The 24,603-nt window shown below is 35.6% G+C and overlaps 4 protein-coding genes and 1 long non-coding RNA gene across 10 annotated transcripts; 3 read left to right on the top strand and 2 right to left on the bottom strand.

Moving 5' to 3' along the window:
* Positions 1-204: 204 nt before the first annotated feature.
* LOC111197961 (2-methoxy-6-polyprenyl-1,4-benzoquinol methylase, mitochondrial) lies at positions 205-2,921 on the bottom strand. 3 transcript variants are annotated; one of them, XM_022714588.2, is made up of 9 exons: positions 2,826-2,921; positions 1,970-2,086; positions 1,756-1,882; positions 1,606-1,667; positions 1,370-1,525; positions 1,115-1,259; positions 935-1,006; positions 725-833; positions 205-408 (listed from the first exon to the last, which is right to left on the bottom strand). In XM_022714588.2, the coding sequence occupies exons 1-9, from the start codon at positions 2,878-2,880 to the stop codon at positions 307-309; spliced, it is 945 nt and encodes a 314-aa protein (XP_022570309.2). In that variant the 5' UTR covers positions 2,881-2,921; the 3' UTR covers positions 205-306. The 3 variants fall into 3 exon arrangements, with proteins under 3 accessions (XP_022570309.2, XP_022570311.2, XP_022570310.2); XM_022714590.2 differs by lacking the exon at positions 2,826-2,921 and adding an exon at positions 2,319-2,483; XM_022714589.2 differs by lacking the exon at positions 2,826-2,921 and adding an exon at positions 2,204-2,351 and having other exon boundaries at positions 1,970-2,087.
* Positions 2,537-9,054, top strand: LOC106371519 (villin-5). Its single transcript, XM_013811608.3, has 23 exons — positions 2,537-3,293; positions 3,956-4,044; positions 4,152-4,251; positions 4,347-4,415; positions 4,503-4,739; positions 4,812-4,989; positions 5,064-5,196; positions 5,291-5,453; positions 5,539-5,686; positions 5,780-5,886; positions 5,974-6,129; positions 6,206-6,274; positions 6,361-6,429; positions 6,512-6,649; positions 6,734-6,862; positions 6,965-7,112; positions 7,247-7,257; positions 7,347-7,487; positions 7,567-7,692; positions 7,757-7,822; positions 7,913-8,261; positions 8,350-8,540; positions 8,614-9,054. Exons 2-23 carry the CDS (start codon positions 3,989-3,991, stop codon positions 8,725-8,727), a joined length of 2,898 nt encoding a protein of 965 aa, XP_013667062.2. The 5' UTR covers positions 2,537-3,293; positions 3,956-3,988; the 3' UTR covers positions 8,728-9,054.
* Positions 8,795-10,285, bottom strand: LOC125579181. Its single transcript, XR_007317191.1, has 2 exons — positions 9,353-10,285; positions 8,795-9,240 (listed from the first exon to the last, which is right to left on the bottom strand). It is a non-coding gene; the product is annotated as an uncharacterized LOC125579181 (long non-coding RNA).
* A 231-nt stretch (positions 10,286-10,516) lies between these two features.
* LOC106371521 (putative glucose-6-phosphate 1-epimerase) lies at positions 10,517-23,909 on the top strand. 4 transcript variants are annotated; one of them, XR_007317190.1, is made up of 12 exons: positions 10,517-10,772; positions 11,052-11,126; positions 11,537-11,593; positions 11,680-11,840; positions 12,001-12,141; positions 12,308-12,410; positions 12,506-12,605; positions 12,701-12,969; positions 13,205-20,547; positions 20,595-20,682; positions 22,526-22,770; positions 23,357-23,909. XR_007317190.1 is itself a non-coding variant. In XM_013811609.3 (8 exons), the coding sequence occupies exons 1-8, from the start codon at positions 10,677-10,679 to the stop codon at positions 12,907-12,909; spliced, it is 942 nt and encodes a 313-aa protein (XP_013667063.2). In that variant the 5' UTR covers positions 10,517-10,676; the 3' UTR covers positions 12,910-13,190. The 4 variants fall into 4 exon arrangements, 1 of the variants encoding a protein (XP_013667063.2); XR_007317189.1 differs by having other exon boundaries at positions 20,618-20,682; XR_001274556.3 differs by having other exon boundaries at positions 13,205-20,682.
* On the top strand, positions 22,690-23,803 carry LOC125578986. Its single transcript, XM_048742160.1, has 2 exons — positions 22,690-22,770; positions 23,357-23,803. Exons 1-2 carry the CDS (start codon positions 22,690-22,692, stop codon positions 23,801-23,803), a joined length of 528 nt encoding a protein of 175 aa, XP_048598117.1.
* Positions 23,910-24,603: the final 694 nt, after the last annotated feature.

The raw sequence follows: 24,603 nt of genomic DNA on the forward strand, positions 1-24,603 counted from the left end.
GGCCCGATAAGCCCATTAAAAGCCTTTATTTTTTAATTGGTCTCGACGTCTTTGTGTGTTTTGTAACTTTTTGATCTTCACACAACACACTTTTAAGTTTAAGCCAGAAGTTTCATGTGATGATTTTATATTGAGATTGTTTTCAAATTACGTGTGTTTATTTGTAATGAAATTTGATAAATTATTATTTGAACAATTTAGCAATTAAGAAGCAAATTCACTCTTGGACAGAGCTTTATTTTTCACGTTTGAACTTTTACAGTTTGGGAAGCCGATAAAATGCACAAGGAAAAAGAAAAGAGAACATTAGAGCTTAATGGCAGAGTGAATGGCGACAACGCCACCAACAAGGTTCTCGTACTCCACCTTCTCAAATCCTGCGTCTGCTATCATCGTTGCAAATTTCTCCTGCATTAATCAGTTTCATTGAATCTTTAGCCATTACAAACATGCTTTAAACTTAAAACGTCTTATATCCCGACCAACATATGGTGTGTTCATATATAAACCTTAGCTATCAAAACTGTAACGCTTATCTTCTTACAATGATCCTAGCACAACCTTCAACTAAAGATTTGATCATGGCATGTTGTTACTACTAATGTTTTCAAGAAACCCACTAGTTAAAGCATCATTATGGCTACATCATTTTATCCAAATCTTCCAAACCACGCAAGCAAATAATCGCTACAAGAAAGGTAACAAAAAGTTGAATATTTTGCACCTGAGGGGGAAACCGACGAACACTCTCAACCAAGTATTGGTAAGATTCCCGGTCACCGGCTATTAGTTCCCCTAAGTTTGGAATGACCTTGAATGAATACAAATCGTATCTGCAACACATGAAACAAAGTGAGTCTATCAGAGAAACAAACAATAAAAAAAAAGACTTAGGGACGTGCTTCCACAGCATTGTATAATCATCAAAACTTACACATCTTTGAAGACCGGAATGTCTACATGGCTGAGCTCAAGGCACAAGAATCTTCCTCCCCGTTTTAGTACCCTGACAGAGCGAAAGACTTTTATAAGATTTATGCATAACCACTGAAACAGGAAACAACATACCAAAATCAAGACCAAGACAACGAAGAAGGTGTAGATATTTATATACCTATAGGCCTCCGCGAGAGCCTTCTCGATGTGTGTGACATTCCTTATCCCAAATGCAATAGTGTATCCATCCATTGAGTTGTCATCGAAACTCAAGGCCTCTGCATCTCCTTCCACCCATACGAGTGCCTTGTTATCTCCTAACCCTATTCAGAACAGTAAAGGAAGCCTGAGCTCACACACACACACAAAGCAAAATATAAAGGAATCAAAAAGGTTAAAGACTTGATGCAGAAACAAACATCTGATGTCTGACCTCTCTCAGCAGCACGTTGTTTCCCAACGTTTAACATGTTGGGATTAATATCACACACGTATATCTGAGTTTCTTCAAGTGAATCCTCATCAACTTTCCGCAATGCTCTTCGTTTAACACTGTTAACAGCGTCAAAGATCCTAAACGCAACATCACCTGCACATTAAAAACAACCCCTAACATTTTCAACTATAGAACTCCCAAGAGTGATGAAACAAAAAATTGTACAGACTAACCTGTTCCACCGGCAACATCAAGATGCTTCATCCCTGCAAATGGACTCAGCTTCCCAACGAGTCTGAAATCACCAAAAGCATTGTTTTTTTTAATACAAAACAAGTTAAAACACTTGTAATATAAAAGAGTATCACCACAGAGAGTCTAACCTTTCCTTCCAAAGCCTATGCAAGCCACCGCTCATGACATCATTCATGATATCGTAACTGGAAGCTACGTTGGTGAAAACGTTACCAACCAACTTGCTCTTCTCTTCTTCCTTCACTTGTTGAAACCCTGAAATGGAAGGTTAAACTCAGATTGTAAAAGTCATAATCTGAAATGCAAAAGAGATAAAAGGATAGATTTTTATGAGAGTGATACCGAAACTTGTGGCGTGAGAATGAAGGGAAGCAACGGAGGAGGAACGGTAACTCAAGACTCTGCTCCCAAACCTCCTGCTGATCGATCGAAGTGCCATAGCTTCTGTAAAATTTGTTCCTGCAACAAATCAAATCCCACAGTTTTGATGATGAGAGAGACCACTTCACCTACCAAATCTTAAAACAGAGGAGAAGACAATTTGCAAGAACATAAAAATGCTTCACCGACACACCTGAGAAGAAGCCAAAACCCTAATCTGAAATCTACCCAGCTCAGCTCGACGAAGAGGGGGACGTTCTAGACTCGAGAACTAACGACGAATCAAGAGTAATATCAATGGGAATCTTACTTAGTTTAAGAAAAATCACAAACTCACAGCTCCGAGATCGAGTCTTGTGTTGCCGGTACCGGATCAAACTTTAACCGGCGTGTTATTCCAAAGGAGTAAATATTGGGCTTCTTGTAATTCGTTATAGGCCCATTTTGTTTTGGTCTCGGCCCATATGACTTAATTCGCTCAACCGACCGATTTAAAAGATTATCGGGATCGATAATAGAAGATGAACCAAAAAGATTAACAGAGGAGGAAGCAACACTAATTCGAAAATATTCGATCATAATAACTGGTAGAATCTATGCTGACTTCGAGAGGAAGTAGCAGCGAGATCGAGTGAGGCGGCAAAGGAATGGAAAACATTGTTTGTTACTATTTTTCGCCGTGAATGCATAAAATCCAGCCGCTCAAGGCTCTACGGTCATGGGGGAAATCGATCGGCGATTTTCCAGAATTGTTTGGATTCGCGGTGGGGAAGAAGAAGAGGAAAGTGAGAAGAGAGAGAGAGAGTGAGAAACTGACCTTGCGACGAGGAGACAAGTGAAAGTGACGAATCCGCACGAGAGGTTAAATGCATTCACCTTTTCTGATTTCTCTAATTCTTGTTTAGGCTTTCGTTTTTCATAACCCTCCCTATGCGTTTTAAACTTAATTTTAATTGAAGAGACGATTAATATTTTATTAGCCAGTCACTGAAATCCATAATAATCGAAAATAGCTTAATCTACTAATTAATTGATATAGCTAATATTGGATTTAACCATTTCATCATTATGTTTTGCCAAGTGACTCTCTCCATTTTTTTTATTTTTTTTAATTTGTTTTCGATGTGTTAAAACCCGAAAAAGCGGGAAGTCTAACCACAAAGTTCGCATCTTATTTTCTCGGATCATCACATTTTTCTTTTCTTAGCATCAAGGGGAATTTTTTTACAACGATGCACGCAGCAGCATTGCACCTTGTTCTTTAACAAAACTCTGTAAAAAAAAGGTATTCCTTTGTAGCAATTCCTGCTTTTTCATTTTTGTCTTTGTTGTTGTAAATATACAGAAATAATTATTTTCTATCTATAATCCCACCATTATGCATCACCTTCATGCATGAAGTTTATAATCGTTCAGATCGTTTTTTTTTCTTACTTTTGGGTTTTATGCATGTGGATTCGATCGCCTCGAGACTAATGCATTTTTTTTCTAACGAATCTGTCTGAATATTCATCTCTAATTTGAATCTTCTTTTTCTTCTTGTTTGCTGCCTGAATATCCTCTGTTATTGTGTCTTTTGTCTGAATCTTTGCAGCTCTTCTAACGATCATGCTACCTTTTGTCATGTTATGGTTGAGTAGATATGGTTGAGAATGTTTGGTGTTTCAGTAAAACATGAATCAATAGAAGTTTTTTTCGAGTCTCGATTACAATGGTTGTTGTCACAGCGATTCTAGTACCTACATTGTACCAACTATCAAACACCCTCTGCACGATTCAAGAGACTTCTCCTTTTTGTTTTCAACTACATTGCGTAGATTAGAAATTATATGCTGGTTACGCGCACTGAGATATCGAGAATCACCTCTTTTTTACCTTTCTGTAAATCTGCATTTTACAACTTCTCCCGTGTCCCTCCTTATTCATAGTCGTTAACTATCTCTGCAGGTTGAGTTTCTTTCTTGAAATCTAAGAAGCAGAATGACGTTTTCTATGAGAGATTTAGATCAGGCTCTCCAAGGATGTGGCCAGAAATCGTAATGCTTTTCTCACTCTTAATGTTTTTCTCTATTTTACTCCTTCATGTATTGCTATTAAACTATCTGCATATTTTATGTTTCCTGGTGGTTGCATATATATACAGTGGGATTGAAATATGGCGCATCGAGAGCTTCAAACCTGTCGCTGTTCCAAAAGAGTCCCATGGTAAATTTTTCACCGGGGATTCCTATATTGTCTTAAAGGTCGGTGATCTTTCGTGTATACATCTCTGGTTGATTATATATATACTTCTTTTGATAGTTTTTAAAACTTTCTTACCTAACTGTCTCAATGCCAGACCACAGCGTCAAGAAGCGGTTCCCTGCATCACGATATTCACTACTGGCTTGGTAAAGATTCCAGTCAGGTAAAACACTCTCTTCATATTCTTCTTATTCTTGTTTTTCGTTCTCTTCAGCAGATAATAGTAATGGTGGTGTGTTGATTAAAACAGGACGAAGCTGGTTCTGTTGCTGTTATGACAGTTGAGTTAGATTCAGCGTTAGGTGGGCGTGCTGTTCAGTATCGAGAAGTACAGGGTCAAGAGACCGAGAAGTTCCTTTCCTACTTCAAGCCTTGCATTATACCTCAGGAAGGTGGCGTCGCCTCTGGGTTCAACCACGTCAAGCCCGAGGAGCATCAGACGCGTCTGTATATCTGCAAAGGCAAACATGTCGTCCGTGTCAAAGAGGCAAGTCATTTAACAATGTCCTGTAGATTTCTTTTCACTCAACCTGGAGATTTATATTGCTCTCATTTACAGGTGCCGTTTGCTCGGTCTACTCTCAACCACGACGACGTTTTCATTCTTGATACAGAGTCTAAAATTTTCCAGTTCAGTGGTTCCAAATCGAGTATTCAAGAAAGAGCCAAAGCTCTTGAGGTTGTTCAGTACATTAAAGACACGTACCATGATGGAAAGTGCGAGATTGCAGCTGTTGGTAAGTGAACTGAACTGTCAGAAGCTATTTTGCCAACTTTATTAAGTTTTTTGATGTGAGTTCCTTTCTTGTAGAGGATGGGAGGATGATGGCTGATGCTGAAGCTGGCGAGTTTTGGGGTTTGTTTGGTGGATTTGCTCCGCTTCCTAAGAAACCAGCATCCAATGATGACCAAACCGCTGAATCTGACGGGATCAAACTTTTCAGGTAGAATACCTTTGATCTTAACACAAGTTGCCTTGTAATTGATTACTGTAACAGATTAGTATGTTCTGACGTGAGATATGTTTCGTCTTTCAAGTGTTGAGAAGGGAAAGACAGAACCCATAGAGGTTGAGTCTTTGCAGAAAGACCTTCTGGACACTAACAAATGTTACATTCTCGACTGTGGGCTCGAATTGTTCGTTTGGAAGGGTAGAAGTACTTCAATCGACCAAAGAAAGAGCGCAAGTCAAGCTGCAGAAGTAAATTTCTTCTCATGCACCAAACGAACAGTCTTGTTTTGATTAGCTTTGCTATATGTCATATTGTCATTCTTGGCTTTTTCAGGAGTTTTTTCGTTCGTCTGAACGTCCAAAACTGAACCTGGTCAGTGTGATGGAAGGGTTTGAAACAGTGATGTTCCGATCTAAATTTGATTCATGGCCGGCTACAAGTACCGTAGCTGAGCCCCAGCAAGGCAGAGGAAAAGTTGCAGGTGTAGTAGACTAGTAGCTACATTGATCAAAGTGCTAAAATTGTAATCTCTCTGATTATGAGATACTAATCTCTGTTTGTTCTTTCACTATAGCTCTTTTGCAACGGCAAGGAGTTAACGTTCAAGGCCTGGTCAAGACTTCTTCTTCTTCTTCTAAAGACGAACCTAAACCATACATTGATGCCACAGGAAATCTCCAGGTAGCACTATATCTTTGTTGATGTATTCAAATAAGTGAACATAACCATAACATAGTCATGTGATTGTTAACTATGTTTTTTTTTCAGGTCTGGCGAATCAATGGCGAGGAAAAGATCTCTCTTGAAGCAGCAGAGCAATCAAAGTTCTACAGCGGAGATTGTTACATATTCCAGTACTCATATCCAGGAGAAGACAGGGAGGAACATCTAGTGGGTACTTGGTTAGGAAAGCAAAGCGTCGAGGTAAATCTCATCTCATTTATATAAAGCTTCTTTCTCTTTATATGTGCTCAGTGATGATGATGATGATGATACATAGGAAGACAGAGAATCTGCTATTTCCATAGCAAGTAAGATGGTTGAATCCATGAAGTTTATGCCGGCGCAGGTGCTTCTTCCTGTTGTTTTCGTTATAGATTTTAAGGCCAATATACATTTCGGACAGGAGTTTATTCGTCTTCTTAATCCGTGCAGGCTCGCATTTACGAGGGAAAAGAACCGATTCAGTTTTTCGTGATCATGCAAAGCTTCATCACATTTAAGGTAATATCTAGGCTTTTGTTTTGTTAGTTTTGAAGTGATCTTTTATCACAATCTCTACAAAAATCGTTTATTTTTGTCGCAGGGTGGTGTAAGTGATGCTTTCAAGAAGTACATAGCAGAGAACGAAGTTCCTGATAATACTTATGATAAAGAAGGTGTAGCGCTGTTTAGGGTTCAAGGTTCTGGACCAGAGAATATGCAAGCAATACAAATAGAAGCGGTACGTGTGTTGAAAACCATAATCAAGCAGTTTCTTGTTCATAAGTTTAAGACAGGTAACTCAGTTATTATGTGGCTCCAACAGGTTTCCACAGGGCTAAACTCTTCGCATTGTTATATATTACATGGTGATTCTACTGTTTTCACTTGGTGTGGCAATCTAACTTCCTCGGATGATAAAGAACTTATGGAGAGAATGTTGGACCTGATCAAGGTAGTAATATTGAGCTTCGTTTCTGCATTTGGATACTGACCTTTTTAGATTTCTCACATGGTTAAACCTCTGGTTCTTGTCTTTTTTTTATTTTCTATGCAGCCAAATGAACACACCAAGGCACAAAAGGAAGGTTCAGAGTGTGAACAGTTTTGGGAATTATTAGGAGGGAAATCAGAATATCCGAGCCAGAAGATCAAAAAGGATGGAGAGAGTGATCCTCATCTCTTCTCTTGCACATTCTCAAACGGTAAAAACCATTGGGCAACACTTCTTTCACTTTCTTTTTCTCTAAAGCCAATCACTGATATAAACTGTCATCTGCATTCTCTGGTGGGTTTTGTTCTCCCTTGATCATCTTGTGGATGGTTGCTATCTCACCAGATAATCTAAAGGTAACGTATGGTTTTCATTATTATAAGCCATGCTCATGTTATGATCCCACATCTTGGGTACTTATCAAGGCTATTATTTCTTCATATAGGTTACAGAAATCTTCAGCTTCACTCAAGATGATTTGATGACTGAAGATATCTTCATTCTTGATTGTCACACTGAGATCTTTGTCTGGGTCGGGCAACAAGTTGACCCCAAGAAGAAACCACAAGTTTTAACCATTGGAGAGGTACTTTTTTTTTCCTTCTACTATATATTAACGTACCAAAACTACAAAACTGTTCTTATGGATCCTCTGCTTCTAACAGAAATTCCTTAAGGACGATTTCCTTCTAGAGAATCTAGCAAGCGAGACGCCGATATACATCGTAACTGAAGGCAACGAACCTCCATTTTTTACTCGGTTCTTCACCTGGGACTCTTCTAAATCTGCAGTAAGTGACTTCTCTCTCTCTCTGCACACTTGCTCCCTGGAATCTAACTCTACACTTGCTTCAGATGCATGGAAACTCTTTCCAGAAAAAGCTTGCAGTCCTGACAAACAAAGGAAAGCCGCTTCTAGATGTAAAAAAACTTTAGCCTCATTTGGTTACATTTCTGCAAAAACCAATCTGGACTTCTGTCTTATATGTTGTGTGGTCTATTTGCTGTCAGAAACCTAAAAGAAGAGTACCAGCGTATAGTAGCCGGTCCAGCGTTCCAGACAAATCGCAGCCGCGGTCAAGAAGTATGACTTCTAGTCCAGACAGAGCTCGGGTGAGGGGACGATCTCCAGCTTTCAACGCACTTGCTGCAAACTTTGAGAAATTAGGCACAAGAAACCAATCGACTCCACCACCTATGGTTAGCCCATTGGTCCGGAAGCTTTACCCGAAATCTCATGCACCAGACCTCACAAAGCTCGCTCCCAAATCCGCAGCTTTTGCTGCCCGCACAGCGCTTTTCGAGAAATTTAGGCCTACTCCTCAAGAAGCAGCACCAACTACCCCCAGTTCATCTGAAGGTATGCAGTAAAAAACAAAACGATCGGTTTGTTGAGAAAAGTTGAAGATGTTGAGCTTACCCTTGTTTGATCTTTTTGATGCATGAAGCTACAAACGAAGCAGAGGCACCAAAGCCGACATCAGAGACGACAGAGGAAGAATCAACGAACAACATTCATGAAGATTCAAAAGAAGAAGCAGAAGCAGAAGAAGACAGCAGCCTGCCTACTTTCCCATACGAACGCCTCAAAACGGACTCAGAGGATCCTGTTCCAGATATCGACCTCGCTAGAAGAGAGGTCAGATTCTTCAAAACATATTTATTAATAAGATTGTGGTTTGTGTGCTAATGAAGAGAGCTTATGTTTCCAGGCATACATGAGTGCAGCAGAGTTCAATGAGAAACTTGAAATGACAAAGAAAGAGTTTTATAAACTGCCAAAGTGGAAACAAAACAAGCTTAAAATGGCTGTTCAATTATTCTGAACAAACTCTTCCCTCAAGAACTCAGAGGCTTCTTCTTCATCATCATCCGTAAGCTGATTCTTTTCTCGGAATTTGAACCTATTGATAGAGATCAGAAGAGCCGGTTCAACTGAGAACACATATTCTTATGCAATGATGGATCAAGAGAACCAGTTTAGTATAGTGGTTATGCCATACTCTCATCTTTGGTTAATCTTTATTCCTTTTCGTTTGCAGTTCAAATAGAGGGCTTCATCCATCTATTTTCCTTCACCTTTTGAGCTTGCTTACAAATAATCAAATTTTTACATTTTTAATATCATACATAATACAAATCTTCTAAGATGATAGGATTCTTTCTTTTTATTATCTCACTGATCTGTGTGGCTGTAGATTTTGCATTCCCTAGACTTGACTTGACTTTCCTCTGGTGCTTTATTGAATAAATAGTGTAAATTCAATCATAAAAGCACTCTAAACAGCCACATTGTGCTTAGAATTATCCTTTGAAGCTCCTTTCACAAGATTGTCAATCTGCAAACATACAAAACAAAATGATCAAGTACATTCTTCTTTTATATATACACGTTTTATAGCAGATGATGGTAGCCGTTCAAAAAAAAAAAATAGCAGATGATAGTTATACCACTGAGATTATGATAGCTCGTCTAGGTATACGATCAGGGAACACGTTCACAAAACAATAGTTTGAGCCTCTAACATTGTGTGTTCGAGGAACAACTCCTTCATCCACCACTTTGACAAACTCTTCTTCCTACATAATATATAAGTAAAACAAAACTAGTATCTGGCTTTGATACATATAACACAAAGAGTAAAAACCATATCACAACCTCATAAGACGATTTTAACTGCTGGTACAAGTCTTGTGTTCTAACTCCGGGAGCCATTTCCACATATATAGTCGATTGCATTCCGCGGGTCTACTCAAACAGTAGAGGTTTAGTTTTTAACGATAACTGTAGAGAAGATGATGCTTAAAGATTGGTTGTTACCATGAGTAGAAGAAATCATGAGTTAAATACTTGAGCTGTGAGGTGAGGGAAAACGCTATCCATAGACTGGCCAGCTTTTCTATCTGCAGTCATGAGTGTGACACCAAAATGCGGATGGTTTGCAACAAGCCTAACTATCTGCCCATTCCAGAAAAATCATTTGGTTAAGACACAAGACTTAACACATTAAACATTTCTGCAAATGTACACTTAAGCTGAAGAAGGAAGACACACACTTGCAAAATGTACACTTAATCAAAGACATCACTAAAATAAGCAAGAAGATTCAAAATGAAATTAACAAGTTGAGAGAATGTACCTCGGCACCAGTGTAGCCACTTGCACCAAGAAGACCAATACGAATATCCTCTTGACTACTAGCTTATCCCCTACTCCTCGAATCTTCCTTTCACCCTCCTTTTGTAAACACAGAGAAAATTCATCTTAAGTAAAAGAAAACACATTTGTTGGGAAACTGCAAATACAAAAAGGAGGTTGTGAATTAGAGAGCAAAAAGACCTTGAACCAGCATCCTTGTTCGAAGCAAATTGAGCTAAATGTAGACGACGCACTACTCATTCTCTCTCGGTTAATGGATCAAAAGAAACTAAGCTTTGTGATTTGAATAATCAACGATTGAATTCGAAAATTGCATAAACCTCTCTTAACTCTCTCTCTCGAGAGAGAATGTGAAGAAAGCTTTGTGATCGGTCATGAAAACCGTTGAACCGGATCAAAAACCCGGTTGTCTCTTCTTTTTAATGTTATAAACCAAAATATTAAAATAAAAATATACAGAACCATATAATAAGGAAAGAGAGAGATACGGTTCGAACAAAAACGGCAAAAAAAAGTTTTGTCGATACCTTTTTTTAACTCTCTTTAGCGTCAAGGAAAAATCAGTGAAGAAAACCTTAAGAGTAGATCTTGTTTTTGATTCTGGTACAAAAACCCATGGCGACTGAGCGTCCTTCTTCTTTTGAGCTCGCCAAAGGTATCAATGGCCTCGACAAAATCGTCCTCCGCCAGTCTCGTTTCCGCTCCGCCGAGGTATCTATCTCCTTTTCTCTCTCTCTCTCTCTCTCTGTAACTGATCTGAGATTTTTTTACATCTTTTGTGATCGCCGATTGCGATTCCGAATCTCATCTCTAGTGATTTGAACTAGATCTGTGGATTTACTCAGTCCTCTACAAAGTAGTCTAGTCTATGAATCCATGGATCTGTTGAATTGATTTATTCCGAGTGGATTATATTGATCATCAGTTTGTTGTGTTATTATTATGATTCCTTCAATGATGTTAATTTGGTTTCTGACAAAAAAAATGGAGGTATACTTGTATGGTGGTCATGTGACTTCTTGGAAGAATGAGAACGGTGAAGAGTTGCTTTACCTCAGCAGCAAGGTATTATCCACATCTTCCATCTGATTTTAAAAAATCACATTATGGTTCATGAAAACAGCTTCAAACTCCCTTAGAAACAGACTAACTGTCACTTTTATCTTGAATCTGCGGAGAAAATAAGAATAATGCCTAAAGAAGTTGATATTGGAAATGCTATACATTTGCCATTAGATGCTTCTCTGGTTTGCCTGTGATGCAAAAGAGTATTTATCTTCTTAGAATGATTGCTTCAAGGAGGTTGATGACATCAATTCTTACTTTCATGTTTAGTTTAATTTCCAAATAAAGCATGTGAAAGAATAGAGGACATTTGATTTTGCAGTCTCGTTGTTTTGTTTTTGGCCTCGTTTAGTGAGTGTATGAGCGTAAAGCGATAGAGATCTGAGACCAATGTGCTATGCGTTGTGCAGGCTATATTCAAGCCTCCAAAACCAATCCGTGGAGGGATTCCGCTATGCTTCCCACAAGTAGGGTGTTTATGTTTCTTCCTTTGTTTGTTCCATTTTACTATTGAATGTGCTCCTGAAATTCTCTTTTTTTTTTGTACGTGCAGTTCAGTAACCTTGGTACACTCGAATCACATGGATTCGCTAGAAACAGGATCTGGGAAGTTGATGCTAGCCCACCTCCTTTGCCAACGTATTCTTCTCCTAATGCTTTCGTTGATCTGATCCTGAGGCCAACTGAAGACGACCTGAAGACATGGCCTCACAAGTAAGATTCTTCAGAACTCTCTCTCTCTCTCTTTATATTTTTCTTAGAACAGTATGCACGTATTAAACTTGAAATGTCTACATCTATTCTCTGCATCAACTCTCACAAAGAAGAGTTGAAGCGTATTTTCTAACTCTCATCTTGGTGTGTTCATTTTCAGTTTTGAGTTCAGGATGAGGGTGGACTTGGGATCTGAAGGAGAATTGACACTGACATCTCGTATCAGGAACACCAGCGCTGATGGAAAGCCGTTTACATTCACATTTGCTTACCACACCTATTTCTCTGTCTCGGACATCAGGTACTCTCATTGCATTCATGTGTTAACATGCCTCGATCTCCACTGTCTTTTGCTTTCATTTTCAAGAAGTATTGAGTTTATACTGTATTAAACTCCTACATCTATCTTCCTGGGAAGCTTTGGAATATTAATTTTGGTATATGCATCGGTTTTTGCTTGTGTTCAGTGAAGTACGGGTTGAAGGTTTGGAGACACTGGATTATCTAGACAACTTAAAGAACAGAGAACGTTTTACGGAGCAAGGAGATGCTATTACTTTTGAATCCGAAGTAAGTTTGCCATATCCAGTCTCTCCTTCTTTCTGAAATATATGTCTTAGTATCATCACTTTAAAAAAGGAACTTGTTACTTGTTTGAAAAATAGATTGACAAGATATACCTAAGCACTCCTACAAAGATTGCTATTTTGGACCACGAGAAAAAGAGGACCTTCGTTGTACGCAAGGATGGGCTTGCTGATGCAGGTAAAACATAAAACCCTCTTTATTTGTACCAGAATCCTAGTTTCGTACTACTTATTTTACAAAGCAAAACTGAATCATTCATGTCATGTGGTCAGTGGTGTGGAATCCATGGGATAAGAAGTCAAAGACGATATCAGACTTGGGAGATGAAGACTATAAGCATATGCTATGTGTTGAAGCTGCAGCTGTGGAAAGACCCATCACATTAAAACCGGGTGAAGAATGGAAAGGAAGACTCGAGCTCTCTGCGGTTCCTTCAAGTTACTCCAGTGGACAGCTTGACCCCAAGAAAGTCCTCCAATGAACCTTTCAAACTTCAAAAAAATATCACTCTTTCTCCTCTCTTTTTCTTATTTGATTTCAGGTAGCTTTCAAAATATATACTCTTTTCCCGTTTATATCTCTCTTTCATCAACACTTTCTTGTGTGCGTTCCAAAACGACAAGACTTACAAAATCTTTTCGTTTATGTTGGTACACATGATCGGGGTATCTTTCCTTTGATTTAGATATTCTGTCATTTTGTTAAGAGAAATATTTTGATTTTGTGGTTTCTGTTTATTTTAAATGATAAAAAAAAATTACATTTTGTTTGTGCAGTACTACGAAGAAACGAGTGAAGGAAGGCGTAAAGATGATATGGTGTTTTGGTTTTCGCAATTGAATAAATAAATTTCTTCTAAGTCCACTATAAAATAATACTTGTTGATTAGTTTTTGCCTATTGGAGAGTTTTTTTTTGTTTTGCTTATATGGATAGTTGTAGTAGACCAATCAGTGCTTGTGTCTAGCCTTTGTCCGGTCAGGTCCAAAGGTATTTCGAACTTGTAAAAGTATATTGATAAAAAATGAATATCAAATCGAAAGAATAGTACTACAAGTCCCTAAATCAAATACTTTTCGAGTATGATTATGGTGCGTTAGTTATATTGTTAACGTCTCTGTCTTGAGTTCACAATGCATCCACTTTGTCTAAATGACATCAACCGAGCATTAACTTTGAAATTAACACTACTAATTACAAAAGTTAATGGTTTGATGTGGACATCAATTATTGAAGTGCCGTAATAACTGTTAAGTAACTCGAGATCTTAATAAGTACGAGATAAATCATCGTGGGGATACTTAACAAAGATACTGTTCTGTGAAAACGAAAACTCAGAACAAAAATATATCTCCGGGAAGGAAAAAAGAAAACAAATAAGGCATTTTTTTGGATCCACACGAGATTACATCTGGCTCGAACATCAAGAGATTCCCTAGCTTTTGCATTAAACTATTTTATACAAAAATAATAGTAATTATTATTGATAGTGTTTTGTCGTTAATGCTTTTCATTGGTTACATAGTCATATTCTGAATCTGATTCATTGTATGTGGGAGCTGAGGTTGTCCTTAGTTGGTCCACTGTTATTACCACTATTATACAATTTTGGAGAAACAGTATTAAAACATATCCGTAGTATATTGTACTCTATATGTCATATGATATATATATATATATATATATATATAATATCCAACTCGAGTTAATCTGTCAGTTTGCCTAATGTTAATGAGATCGTTTTTTGGCGGGTTAAATATTAATGAGATTAGTTGAATATAGGTATGAAACAACGCAGCCGTATAAATAAAAAATATATACAAAAAATGAAACTATACAGATATAATCTAATTCAATTATCAGATTGAGGATAATTATTTTTTTAACGAAAATAAATAATTGTGGAATCAATATAAAAGAGAAGAGTATATTTCACTTTAGTAAATTTTGGGGGGGAAAATTGTAAGATCACTCCATGATATTGCGAATATGAACTACTCTATGAACTAATCTAAATTTTTCATAAATTGTCATTTCAGGTTTCGTTTTCAGCTGAACTATATATGTGATGTAATGTACTAATAATCACCAAAAGCAGATAGAAAAGATTTTTGGAATCGCGATCTCCGACCGGCGGTGTGGTTTCTCTGTACCACCGTCGGTCGGGAAAAGTTGTTTTATAGCGAGGTTTAATCTTCGATTCTCGCGTTCTCTTCCCGGCATGGACGGCTCCGGCGGTGTTGCATGTCCGGCCCCTGCTCCGGTGTCGCATCTTTCGATTGATGGGCGACCGGCTTTGACTCCGGAGACCACACCTTCTTCTTCGGTGATGGTCTGTCGGCACTTAGCTTTTCTGTTAGTGTTGGTTGTTTTATTTCTGGGTTTAATCGGTCTTTGCTTGATTTCCTTAATCCGTGGGGCTGGTTTTAATCTCGGATTTGGTGGCTTGGAGGCTGTGGATGAGATCTCGAATTGATCGATGATGCTCTCCGCTTAAGGATTCCAGGCACTGAAGGGTTGTGATGCAGTTTCTAGTTTCCGGTGTGTTTACCGGCGCCGTTTAGTTTCTCCGGCGTGCTCTCTAGGGGTGAGGAAAGTGGAAGGCCTGGATGATGCGTGTACCTCGTTTGGTTGAGGGCTAACCACGTGTCATATTCTCGATAAGAATCTCGACGTATGTTTGTCGAGTGTTGTTGTTGGGTCAACGTTTAGTGTTACTGGGCTTCGAAGCCCAACTGTTATCTCTTTTACTTTGTGCTATAGTTTAAGTTTTGTATCAGTTGTTTGTTTTTTGAATGGTCCTTGTACTATGTGAGCTTTGGCTTTTTAATAAAATAAGATGGCAAAAAAAAAAAAAAAAAAAAATCACCAAAAGCAGATAAAATCTAATCTAAGAGCTGAGTTACAAGTGGAGAAATAACCCACATGAGGAAGGCCCACTTTTAGCGTCCAGGTTTTCGACACGTGTGTTTCTGGGACCACCAACTAGCTTCAGAAAACCCTAATGATATCGTAATTATCTGAAATGTTATTTATTTTTTTTAAGGCAAATGTTATTTTATTTTATCGATTTACTAATTATCCCTCCCTGAAAATGTTTAGCTTTTTCTGACTTGAGTGAATATGACAACTTTCGGTCCGATCTTCTTCTTTCTTTACACTGATCTTTGGTCGGATCTTATAATATATTGATACCACCACGGTTTATTCATTGTTTTTCTTTATACACAATCCTTTTTTTTTTCCTTTCCTTTGTACCTACTTACCTCAGTGAGGAATTAAATACGTTTAATAAAGAAAGAAAACTATAAATTATATACAGAACAAGTGTAATTAAAATTAAATTGACGGTTGTTTCTTTAGGTTTATACATAAACTCTACAAATAAAAAGACAAATCTGAATGTGTGTGTATAGTCACTATAGTGGGGTAGGAGCAGGACCCACAATGTCTATTAGAAAGGCTACAACGCGTGCTAACTCTTTTTATTATTAATCCCAAATTTATTAACTCTCTCTTTGCTTCCACATGCCGTCACTTCTTCTTATTATTTCTTTTACATTTATTCACAATAGATCATAATGACCAAATCACCCCCTTGTTTTCACCATTTAACTATTCATACTTTTGGGATTCGTTTTATGACCTATAATTATTCATAAACTAACCAACCGGGCACATAAACAAGAAAAAAAAACTAAATAGGTTTTAGCAAAAAATACGTGACTATTTATAATAGCAACAATGAGAAATGTTTTATATTACGATGTAACAAATTGCTATTCATGTATAGTACCCATGTCCGTTCTTATTCGTGTGTTCTAATATTATCCAATATGAGGCAGACAAATATAATTTTGAGTATCTTCTGTAGTTTATTTTTTCATCTATTTCACAGACAAAAACATTGTAAGTAACGGTCTATCTGTACAGAATAAACAGACAATAATTCATGTGATGTACTATTCGAAACTTAGATGTTGACCTGCAGATTCAAACTTTGGAACTCTAAACAAATCTGATTTTATTTAAGCCAATAGAAGCAATCATCGTGCCCCTAATTACTGTTAAGTATTGTACTTGATATCATGTTTGGTTTGGTTTTAGAATTATAGTTTAACTAATTGTTTTTATATGATTTTATATGAGTTTCCTTCTTGCTTCTCGTCTCACATGGCTCCGCCTAATCCAGCCATCTCTTTTTCTCTACAATAATCACATTTAACTGATTTTTTAATTTAATAACATACGCATGCATCCGCGGAAGGAATCGTTTGATTTTTTATTACAACATCCTGTAATTAAATATTAACCGCAGATCAATATAAAACAAAGTTCATCTTCCTTGCCGGTGTGTGTTTTTTCCGGCGGTGGTGCGCCATCAGTGCCACCGTCGGAATAGCTTTGGATTTTTGTTTTGTTTTTGCGTTTTAAGTGTCTGTTTAGTTCCCTCTCCAACATCGGTGACAATCGTTTTGCATCGTCTGGTTGGTTTTTGACTCTGGTGTCATCACTTTATACTCTAGTGAGGACAGCCGGCTCTTGACTCTGATTTCGACCTTTCTTCAAGGTGAAGTCGGCTTTTCCCGATTGATTCCAAATCAATGGGATGTCTCTGTTTTTAACTCTTGGTGGTTTGGTGTTGCGGATGAGATCTCGACTTCGGTCGATCGAAGCTCTCTGTTGTAAGGTGGTTCCGATGTGTGTGAAGACCTTCTCTGGGATTATGGATGTGATATGGATGAGATCTCGATTAGGGACGATTGACGTTCTTCGATCGATGGATCTGATGCAAAGAAGGTGTGGGCTTCACAGCTGGTGGTTTCTTTGGGTGTGGTACTGTTCCCGGTTAGGTTCCGGTGGGTTGCCGTGTTTCCGGCGACGACATGCAATTTGATGAAGACGGTGGAGACTTTCCAACATGTGGTCTTTCGTCCTCGTGCTTTGTACACGTGGTAGGGACGTGTTGTTTTCTCTTGTGCTGTGGGTTTACTTGGGCCATTATTGGGCTTTGTTCGTTTTTTTGGTTTATGTCATAGGGTTGTATGCTGGTTGAATGTCCTTTATGTGGGCTTTTTATACATGTATGTACTATCAATAAATATCAGTGAAAAAAAAAAAAAAAAAAAAAAAAAAAAACCGCAGATCAATATAGTTTTAAAAATTGTTGAATTTTATAATATTTGAGATATAGTAATCATTTTGGGATCTATATTCAAGAATTGCATTATTGCAATAGCAAAACACGATGCAATGTGTTTCTTAATGCACCGGCAATTAGTTGAAACTTAAAAGATTGGCTAGATCATCTATGAACTCCAATATAAAATATTAGTATATTTCACTTATCCTATTGTTACTAATCATAATCATTAGAAAACTTAATTAGCATCGTTGCCATCTTTTGAGATTGATATACAGATTGATGAACTTTTAGACCAAATTACATACACACAGATTTTATTATGCTAAATCTTTGGTAGTTCATTAATTTACATGGATTAATCAAAAAGATCTTTTTAATGTATTAATTATACTTTTAGTTAAAAATGTATTTATACTCTACACTCGTTACTTACACACAAACATGAATACATCATACATGATAGATATAATTATACAACATAACAACATTATTAAAATAACTCAAATAGAGTATACTAATTCAAATATTCATGTGACCATGTGAGTATAACTCAATAGAGTAGTAATCATTATCATTTTTATATTTAATATGTATTATAATTCAAACATAACTACGATAAGTCGGTGCGTAATCGAAGTACCCCATGTTAGCACGAGATATTTTTTTTTTTTAGAAAACTGGCCTTAGCACGAGATTTCTTTGAGAGGAGATTGCGAAACAAGTAGAAGACAAGCTAGATTAAAATATAGAAATATATTTTTAGTTTTAATGAAACTTTTGATGTCACTAAATTCATGCTGATAGTTTTTTTTTCGAGAGGTTTAATTTGGAATCTTATGAATTAAATTATATTTCTTTTTTTTTTGTTATGGTCCCTCTTTTTTTCAATGGCCATTGATTTTAGAACAAAAGCGAATCATTTCACGCAGTTTATATTCATTCAATTTATCTCAAAAATTATATCACTATTAGATAATCTATGAATTAATCAGCTATTGATCCGTCTGCATTTTCCGAATCATATCCAGTAAATCAAGAGTTATTTTAACATGTGTTTATAGAAGCTTAAGCAAAATTATCACCATCTAACGTATTCGGTGTTACCTCATCAATTCAAATTTCGATAATGTCAGCAAACGTTAAAGTCTTAAAAAATCATGCATTATCTTTACGATCTTCATTCAGATGTTAGGTTTTTTCAAACGGAAATGTTTTTCAGATGTTAAGTTGGTCATCTTAAAATGCATTTAGTCACTAGAGTAACTACACGAAATGGTTATATGAATCTAAGTTTCCTAAAACATCAACCATATAATTATATTTCCATCAAATGTATACAAAAGTTTACGATCTCATATGTAGGCAAGTTGGAAAAACGCAAGACAGGAGAAAGGCAAAGAAAAACAAAAAACTATTATTCCATTTATAAAAAAGCTAACAAGTGATATACTATAAGAGGATGATGAGGATCTATCTCATTAAACTTGGTGTCAGATGAAAAAAGATAATCATGAGATTTTTGGGTATGGTTGGATAATATCATAATACCCAGTACGGAAGATGATGGTGGAGAATATATACGTCTTCATTTATATTGGTAAAAGAATATACAGAAATGGGAATCATTTGAATTCCCCAAAATAATACAAAACGACACTATTTTCATATTTTGTTACAAAAGATAGTAGCTCTGTCTCCAATTGGTTGTTATTATAATATTTTATCTGTTTTAGTTTTTATATGGTTACATGCATATATATATATATATATATATATATATATATATATATATATATATATATATATATCTTGATCATGTCCAGTGAGGACTTGTCTGGAATATATTGGCTAAAAATCATTTTCTTTTGTTCATCATTTGTCCAAATCCTCTTGATCTTCTCAGTTTTATATTATATCAACACATCCAATTATTTTCATACCCCTGCATACACATATAATATTCATAACCAAATCGTCTTTCATAAGACTTAGGATTCTATATTATCAGTAATACCTTTTTTTTTTTCCACTGGTAGATTTATTAAGGGTCTAAGCCCAATATTAAAGACAACAAAAAGTCCAAACAGAAAGGGCGAACTTAAAAACAAACGTTTAGGGCCTTCAGCCCAATAAACTCAAGCCGTTGAGAAGGAAACACGTTATCCACCACGTATAAGAACGCCCAGCGCACTCAAGACACGCGTCAAGATGAACGATCACTTCCTTCGCCGGAGTCAGAGAAGATGATTGCCGGAGCTCCGCCATCAGCGAAGAAACGAACCGGTGGAGGACCAACTGAGTAGTTCTCACAGAGTTCAACCCGGAATTTCTAGTCATATTATCAGTAATACCTAACATATGTAAATTCTTGGGACATTAATTGATTCATTTTTTGAGTTAAAAGTTTAAACTACAAAATAGAGTAGTTTTTTACAATTCATCTTTACTTGAAGAGTTTTATTACTAAAAACCCTTTATATTTGTGGCATATAAATTAATTAAAAAGGCTCATCTTCTGGAGAATATTCGAGACTAAAATATTAAGGTTATAGTTATACTAGTGAATTCATAATATTTATATAAAAGTGGTTATTGTTTTCTCTGTCTATTAGAGAGTGGAGAAATAGATGAACATACAAACTTTTAGCATATGGAAACCCTCAGCATTTTCCTTGCCTCCTTCACAAATATCACAGCCTGTCAAAATTAGCCCTTTAAAACTACTATTAAACTTCATCACTATATAGGGGGTATTTGCTTATTAATCTTTTAATTATTATAAGCATTTCCTTAGCTGTGAATTCCCATTATCCCCCTCCTCTCTCGCCCCCTCTTTCTCTATATTTCTCTCTCCTTCCTCACTGCTTTACTCCTATATTGATTGTTGACAAAGTCCTAAAGTGATCTCTTAGATTTTGGATTATTTATTAAGTTATGCTTTGGAGCGAATTGTTGAAGAAACATATAGCATAAGGTAAGTGTATATATGCGTCTTAAACGGCTTCTATAAGCTTCTCTAAGTGAGTTTTCTGGCATGAACTCAGAGCCTTAGAACATGATCAATGACCTTCTTTGGAGACAATCACAGCTTGGCCACTCTTCTTTTCAGGTAAGTTTTATAGAAATTATATGTTCTATATATATATATATACACATATTCTTTTATGTGGGTATTTTACGGATTGATGAAGGTGATGGACAACTATAGAATGGGTTGCTATATATGTATATATGTGTGTGTGTTTACTTATAATCGAACAGATCAATCTGTATACCAGAAATTGTGTATATGTGTGTTTGTATAAAATCACACATTGGCTTTTTTAAGTTAGTTTAGACTTCAAGACCTCCGTGAAAATTTATATTATTCTTTTCTTAACATATCATACAACGTGAAGAGTAAAGTTAGTCATCAAAATTTTGATAGCGAAACAGATATTTTGTTTAGAAAATAGACATATATATCACAAAAACTTATTAAATAGAAACCTTATCTTTTAAATAAATTATTGTCCTTGTCTTATCCTTATTGGTTATCTAATTTGGTTCTCCACAAAATATAGATCTTCTCATGTCTTTTTTTGTCCTTGTGCGCGTGTGTATAGAGATAGATGTAAGTAAATGAGTCAGAGATAATTTATTGACATGATTTTTGTGTAGACAACTTTTAAGAACATTGAAGGAAACAAGTTTAAGTGGAAACTTAGGTGATACAGTCATTTCCGCATGAATGCAAGAACATTATGAACGATGAGACCGATTCGTATATATTTATTAAATATATTCATATTTAATGATTTATAACATTATTATTTATTATTTTAATTAAAAAAATTGTGCTTTATTAGCATGGTCATCAAGATACACCAAATAGTAAAATGACTGCTCGACTAGAGTTTATTGATGGTTTCCCTCCTATCTATTTGAATCATTCTCAAACTAAGCGATGCTTATCCAGAAGAAAAGGAAACAAAAATCAACAACTTGCATGCTGTCTTTTTTCCCTCCCTTCACCGCATATTTCCACTTTATTGCAGCAATTCGATGACTCGGAATATTATATTTTAAACTTAAGTAGTGAAAATGAAGATTATGGTAATATTTCGCATCAATTACTTAAAATAAAAAAAAATCGAATCGTTTGATACATGATTTAAGATATCTTATTTTCATACCTTTTACCAATGCTTTTTCATGGATAATATATATAACTAAATACAAAAAAAATTAGGTATTTTGCATTGCTTATCAAAGTAAATAAATCAATATTCATGAAACAAAATGGTACGTGTCTAGTGTTGTCCTGGGGGCACTACTTAGATACTGACTAGCGAAGTATTTTGCATACTCTGTTCAATGGCTACTATATTATATTTGAAATAATATGAATTATATCACTAATTTTTCTTTTGAAATAACTAGAATGTAATAAACAAACAAGTTTCAATTGGAATAAGCAAACAAAAAGTAACTATCTTAGTCATTTTCAGTTGAAGAATTGTAAATCTTCTACTTCTATGATTGTTAATAACTTTGAAGTTTTTAATTAGAACTCCAATATTTGTGGTCTCACTTGCTCTATCCATTGATATGGTGGTGATCAGAAAGACATTTTGATTCTGTTGATAGAAATACTTGGCTTTGGATCAAAAGACCATGAGAGAGAATATAATCAAATTCAAAAGTGTGACCCACTAGTCAACCTTCTTTTGTCTATAAACCCTTCACTTCAAGAACTAGTGGCTTCTGACAATCACTCCATCAACATCATAATCACATGTATCATGTACGCGCGCGCACACACCCCCACACACACACATACACTATAAGTAAAATTAGGGCTCCTTTTTGTGTGCGTTTCATCAATATAATCATCAAATGGCTATTAAGTGTGTGACTCTACGTTCTTTTTTTGGGGTAAAAATGTTAAAATGTGTGACTCTACGTTTCAGGCATGGGAACAAAGATCGTTGAGCGAATTACGACAAACTCATTTGGCTTAGAGAGTGTCGATTGTAGTGGATTCGTCAGATTTGGTGTTGATGATCAACGAAAATCTTCAAAGGAGAAATTGACCGACGACAAAGAAGAGAACGGAGTTTTTGTTTAAAGGTCAATGGATAGGTTTCTTGAAAAGCAAAGTGCTGAGTCCATCAGACGGACAATGCAAGCCCAAGAAGATCTTTTCAAGCAACAGGTACGTTATACTTACACATGCATATATTGCATACATATTAATTTGGTTATTCAATCCGGTTTCGTGTTCAATTTTGGTTTTGATCTTTCATTTTTTTTCTTCAGTAACCAAACTAAAAAGTAAATCAGTATATACGGATCAGTTTGGAGTGATTCAAACTCGATTTCTATTTATTAAAGATTTACGATATATGTTTTGCTTTGAGTATATTTTACCTTTTCAATTTAAATCAGTTGCATTTTGGATATCAGAAAAGATAATCTTTAGTATAAACGAACTAAGACACGCTTTACTTTTTGATTATTTGCCTACTTTATGATTATATATTAGGTTGTATAAGTTGTATATCCATATCATGATTTTTATAGATATATATATATATATCTGCGTGTACATACTTAGATTTGTATATGCCTTTTATTTTCGTTTTTAGGTCCAACTAATTAAGATTGTAATTATTAACAATAATTTAACTGTTTTAACCAAACTTGGTTTGTGTTCATAAATTGGACCAACTTGGTTTGTCGACATCAAGCTAAACACCTTTGAGGTAATAACCTTATATATAAGAAATTGATTTTCGCAGGTACGAGAGCTGCATAGAGTATATAATATACAGAAGAAGATGATGGAGCAACTCAAACATAGAAGCCAGTATTGTACTACTAACAACCAAGACCAAACCGGTCCAAGAGAGAGAACCGGAAGCTGGTCAGGCATAGTCCTGGAAAATGTAGCTAGAGCCAGGAACACAACAACGGCGGAACATGTTGAAGAAAGCGAACTAGAATTGACATTGAGCATTGGAATGTCTTCTTCCTCTATGAACAAGGACATGGACTACTCGTCGACGACGTCATTCAGATCATCATCGGATAATTGTAATAATCAGAGCAACAATATTAACTGTAATAACCAAGAAAGTAGCGGACCAACCACGCCTATGAGCAGCTCAAGTACGACGTCATTGGACCGAGAGAAGAAGAGACCTCATTGGCTCTTTCAGGGACTTAGTATTAACCGGACTTCATGATTTTTGTTAATTCACTGACTCTTTCTTTTTCCTTCTTCGACTTCTTCTTGGTTTTCTTCTTTTGTATCTTATTTGTTACTATTATTATCTACCAGATTTACTGATACTTGTATTAGCTCTAATTATTTTTTCTTAATTGTCACCAAAAAGTCAAAAACCCATTGACAAAATAAACCATAAAGTATTTATTTGAGCCTTCTTCAATCGAAAAATTTGAACATGTAGAATTAGAGAGCATGAATATATTATTGTGTGTGTCTTAAAATAAAATAAAAACTAATATTTATTGTGTTGTGTCTTAATGACTTACAAGATAATTGTATATACATAAAACTTAAACCTATTTCAACTACGAATATAACTTATCTAATATATTAAAACAGAAGTCATGACTTCTTTTCATGTGTGACTTTTTAAGTTTGGACCATTCCTAGAAAATATCATATTTTACATAAGTTCATTATTATATCTTTTAATATCTTTATCTTTTTATTTGAAATACAAATGAATATATTTAAAATGTTCTAACAAAATATTTTTAAAATCTTCTTAGAATCTTTTTAAATTTACTTTCAAAAATTAGTTAGTTTTAATTTAAATTATCATAAAATATAATTAGAAATTAAAATTGAATATAGTTTTGGTTAATATACGAAAATTTAAATAAAATGAAATTAATTAATTACAAAAATACATTTACTAATAATTTGTAAAGATTTTGTTAGAAATAAATATTTATTTCTATTTTAATTTTTTCAAATTTGTTTTCTAATAAAATAAAAATCATAATTTTTTGATGA

This window comes from Brassica napus, chromosome A10 (genome assembly GCF_020379485.1).
Source record: "Brassica napus cultivar Da-Ae chromosome A10, Da-Ae, whole genome shotgun sequence".
Taxonomy (NCBI): Eukaryota; Viridiplantae; Streptophyta; class Magnoliopsida; order Brassicales; family Brassicaceae; genus Brassica; species Brassica napus.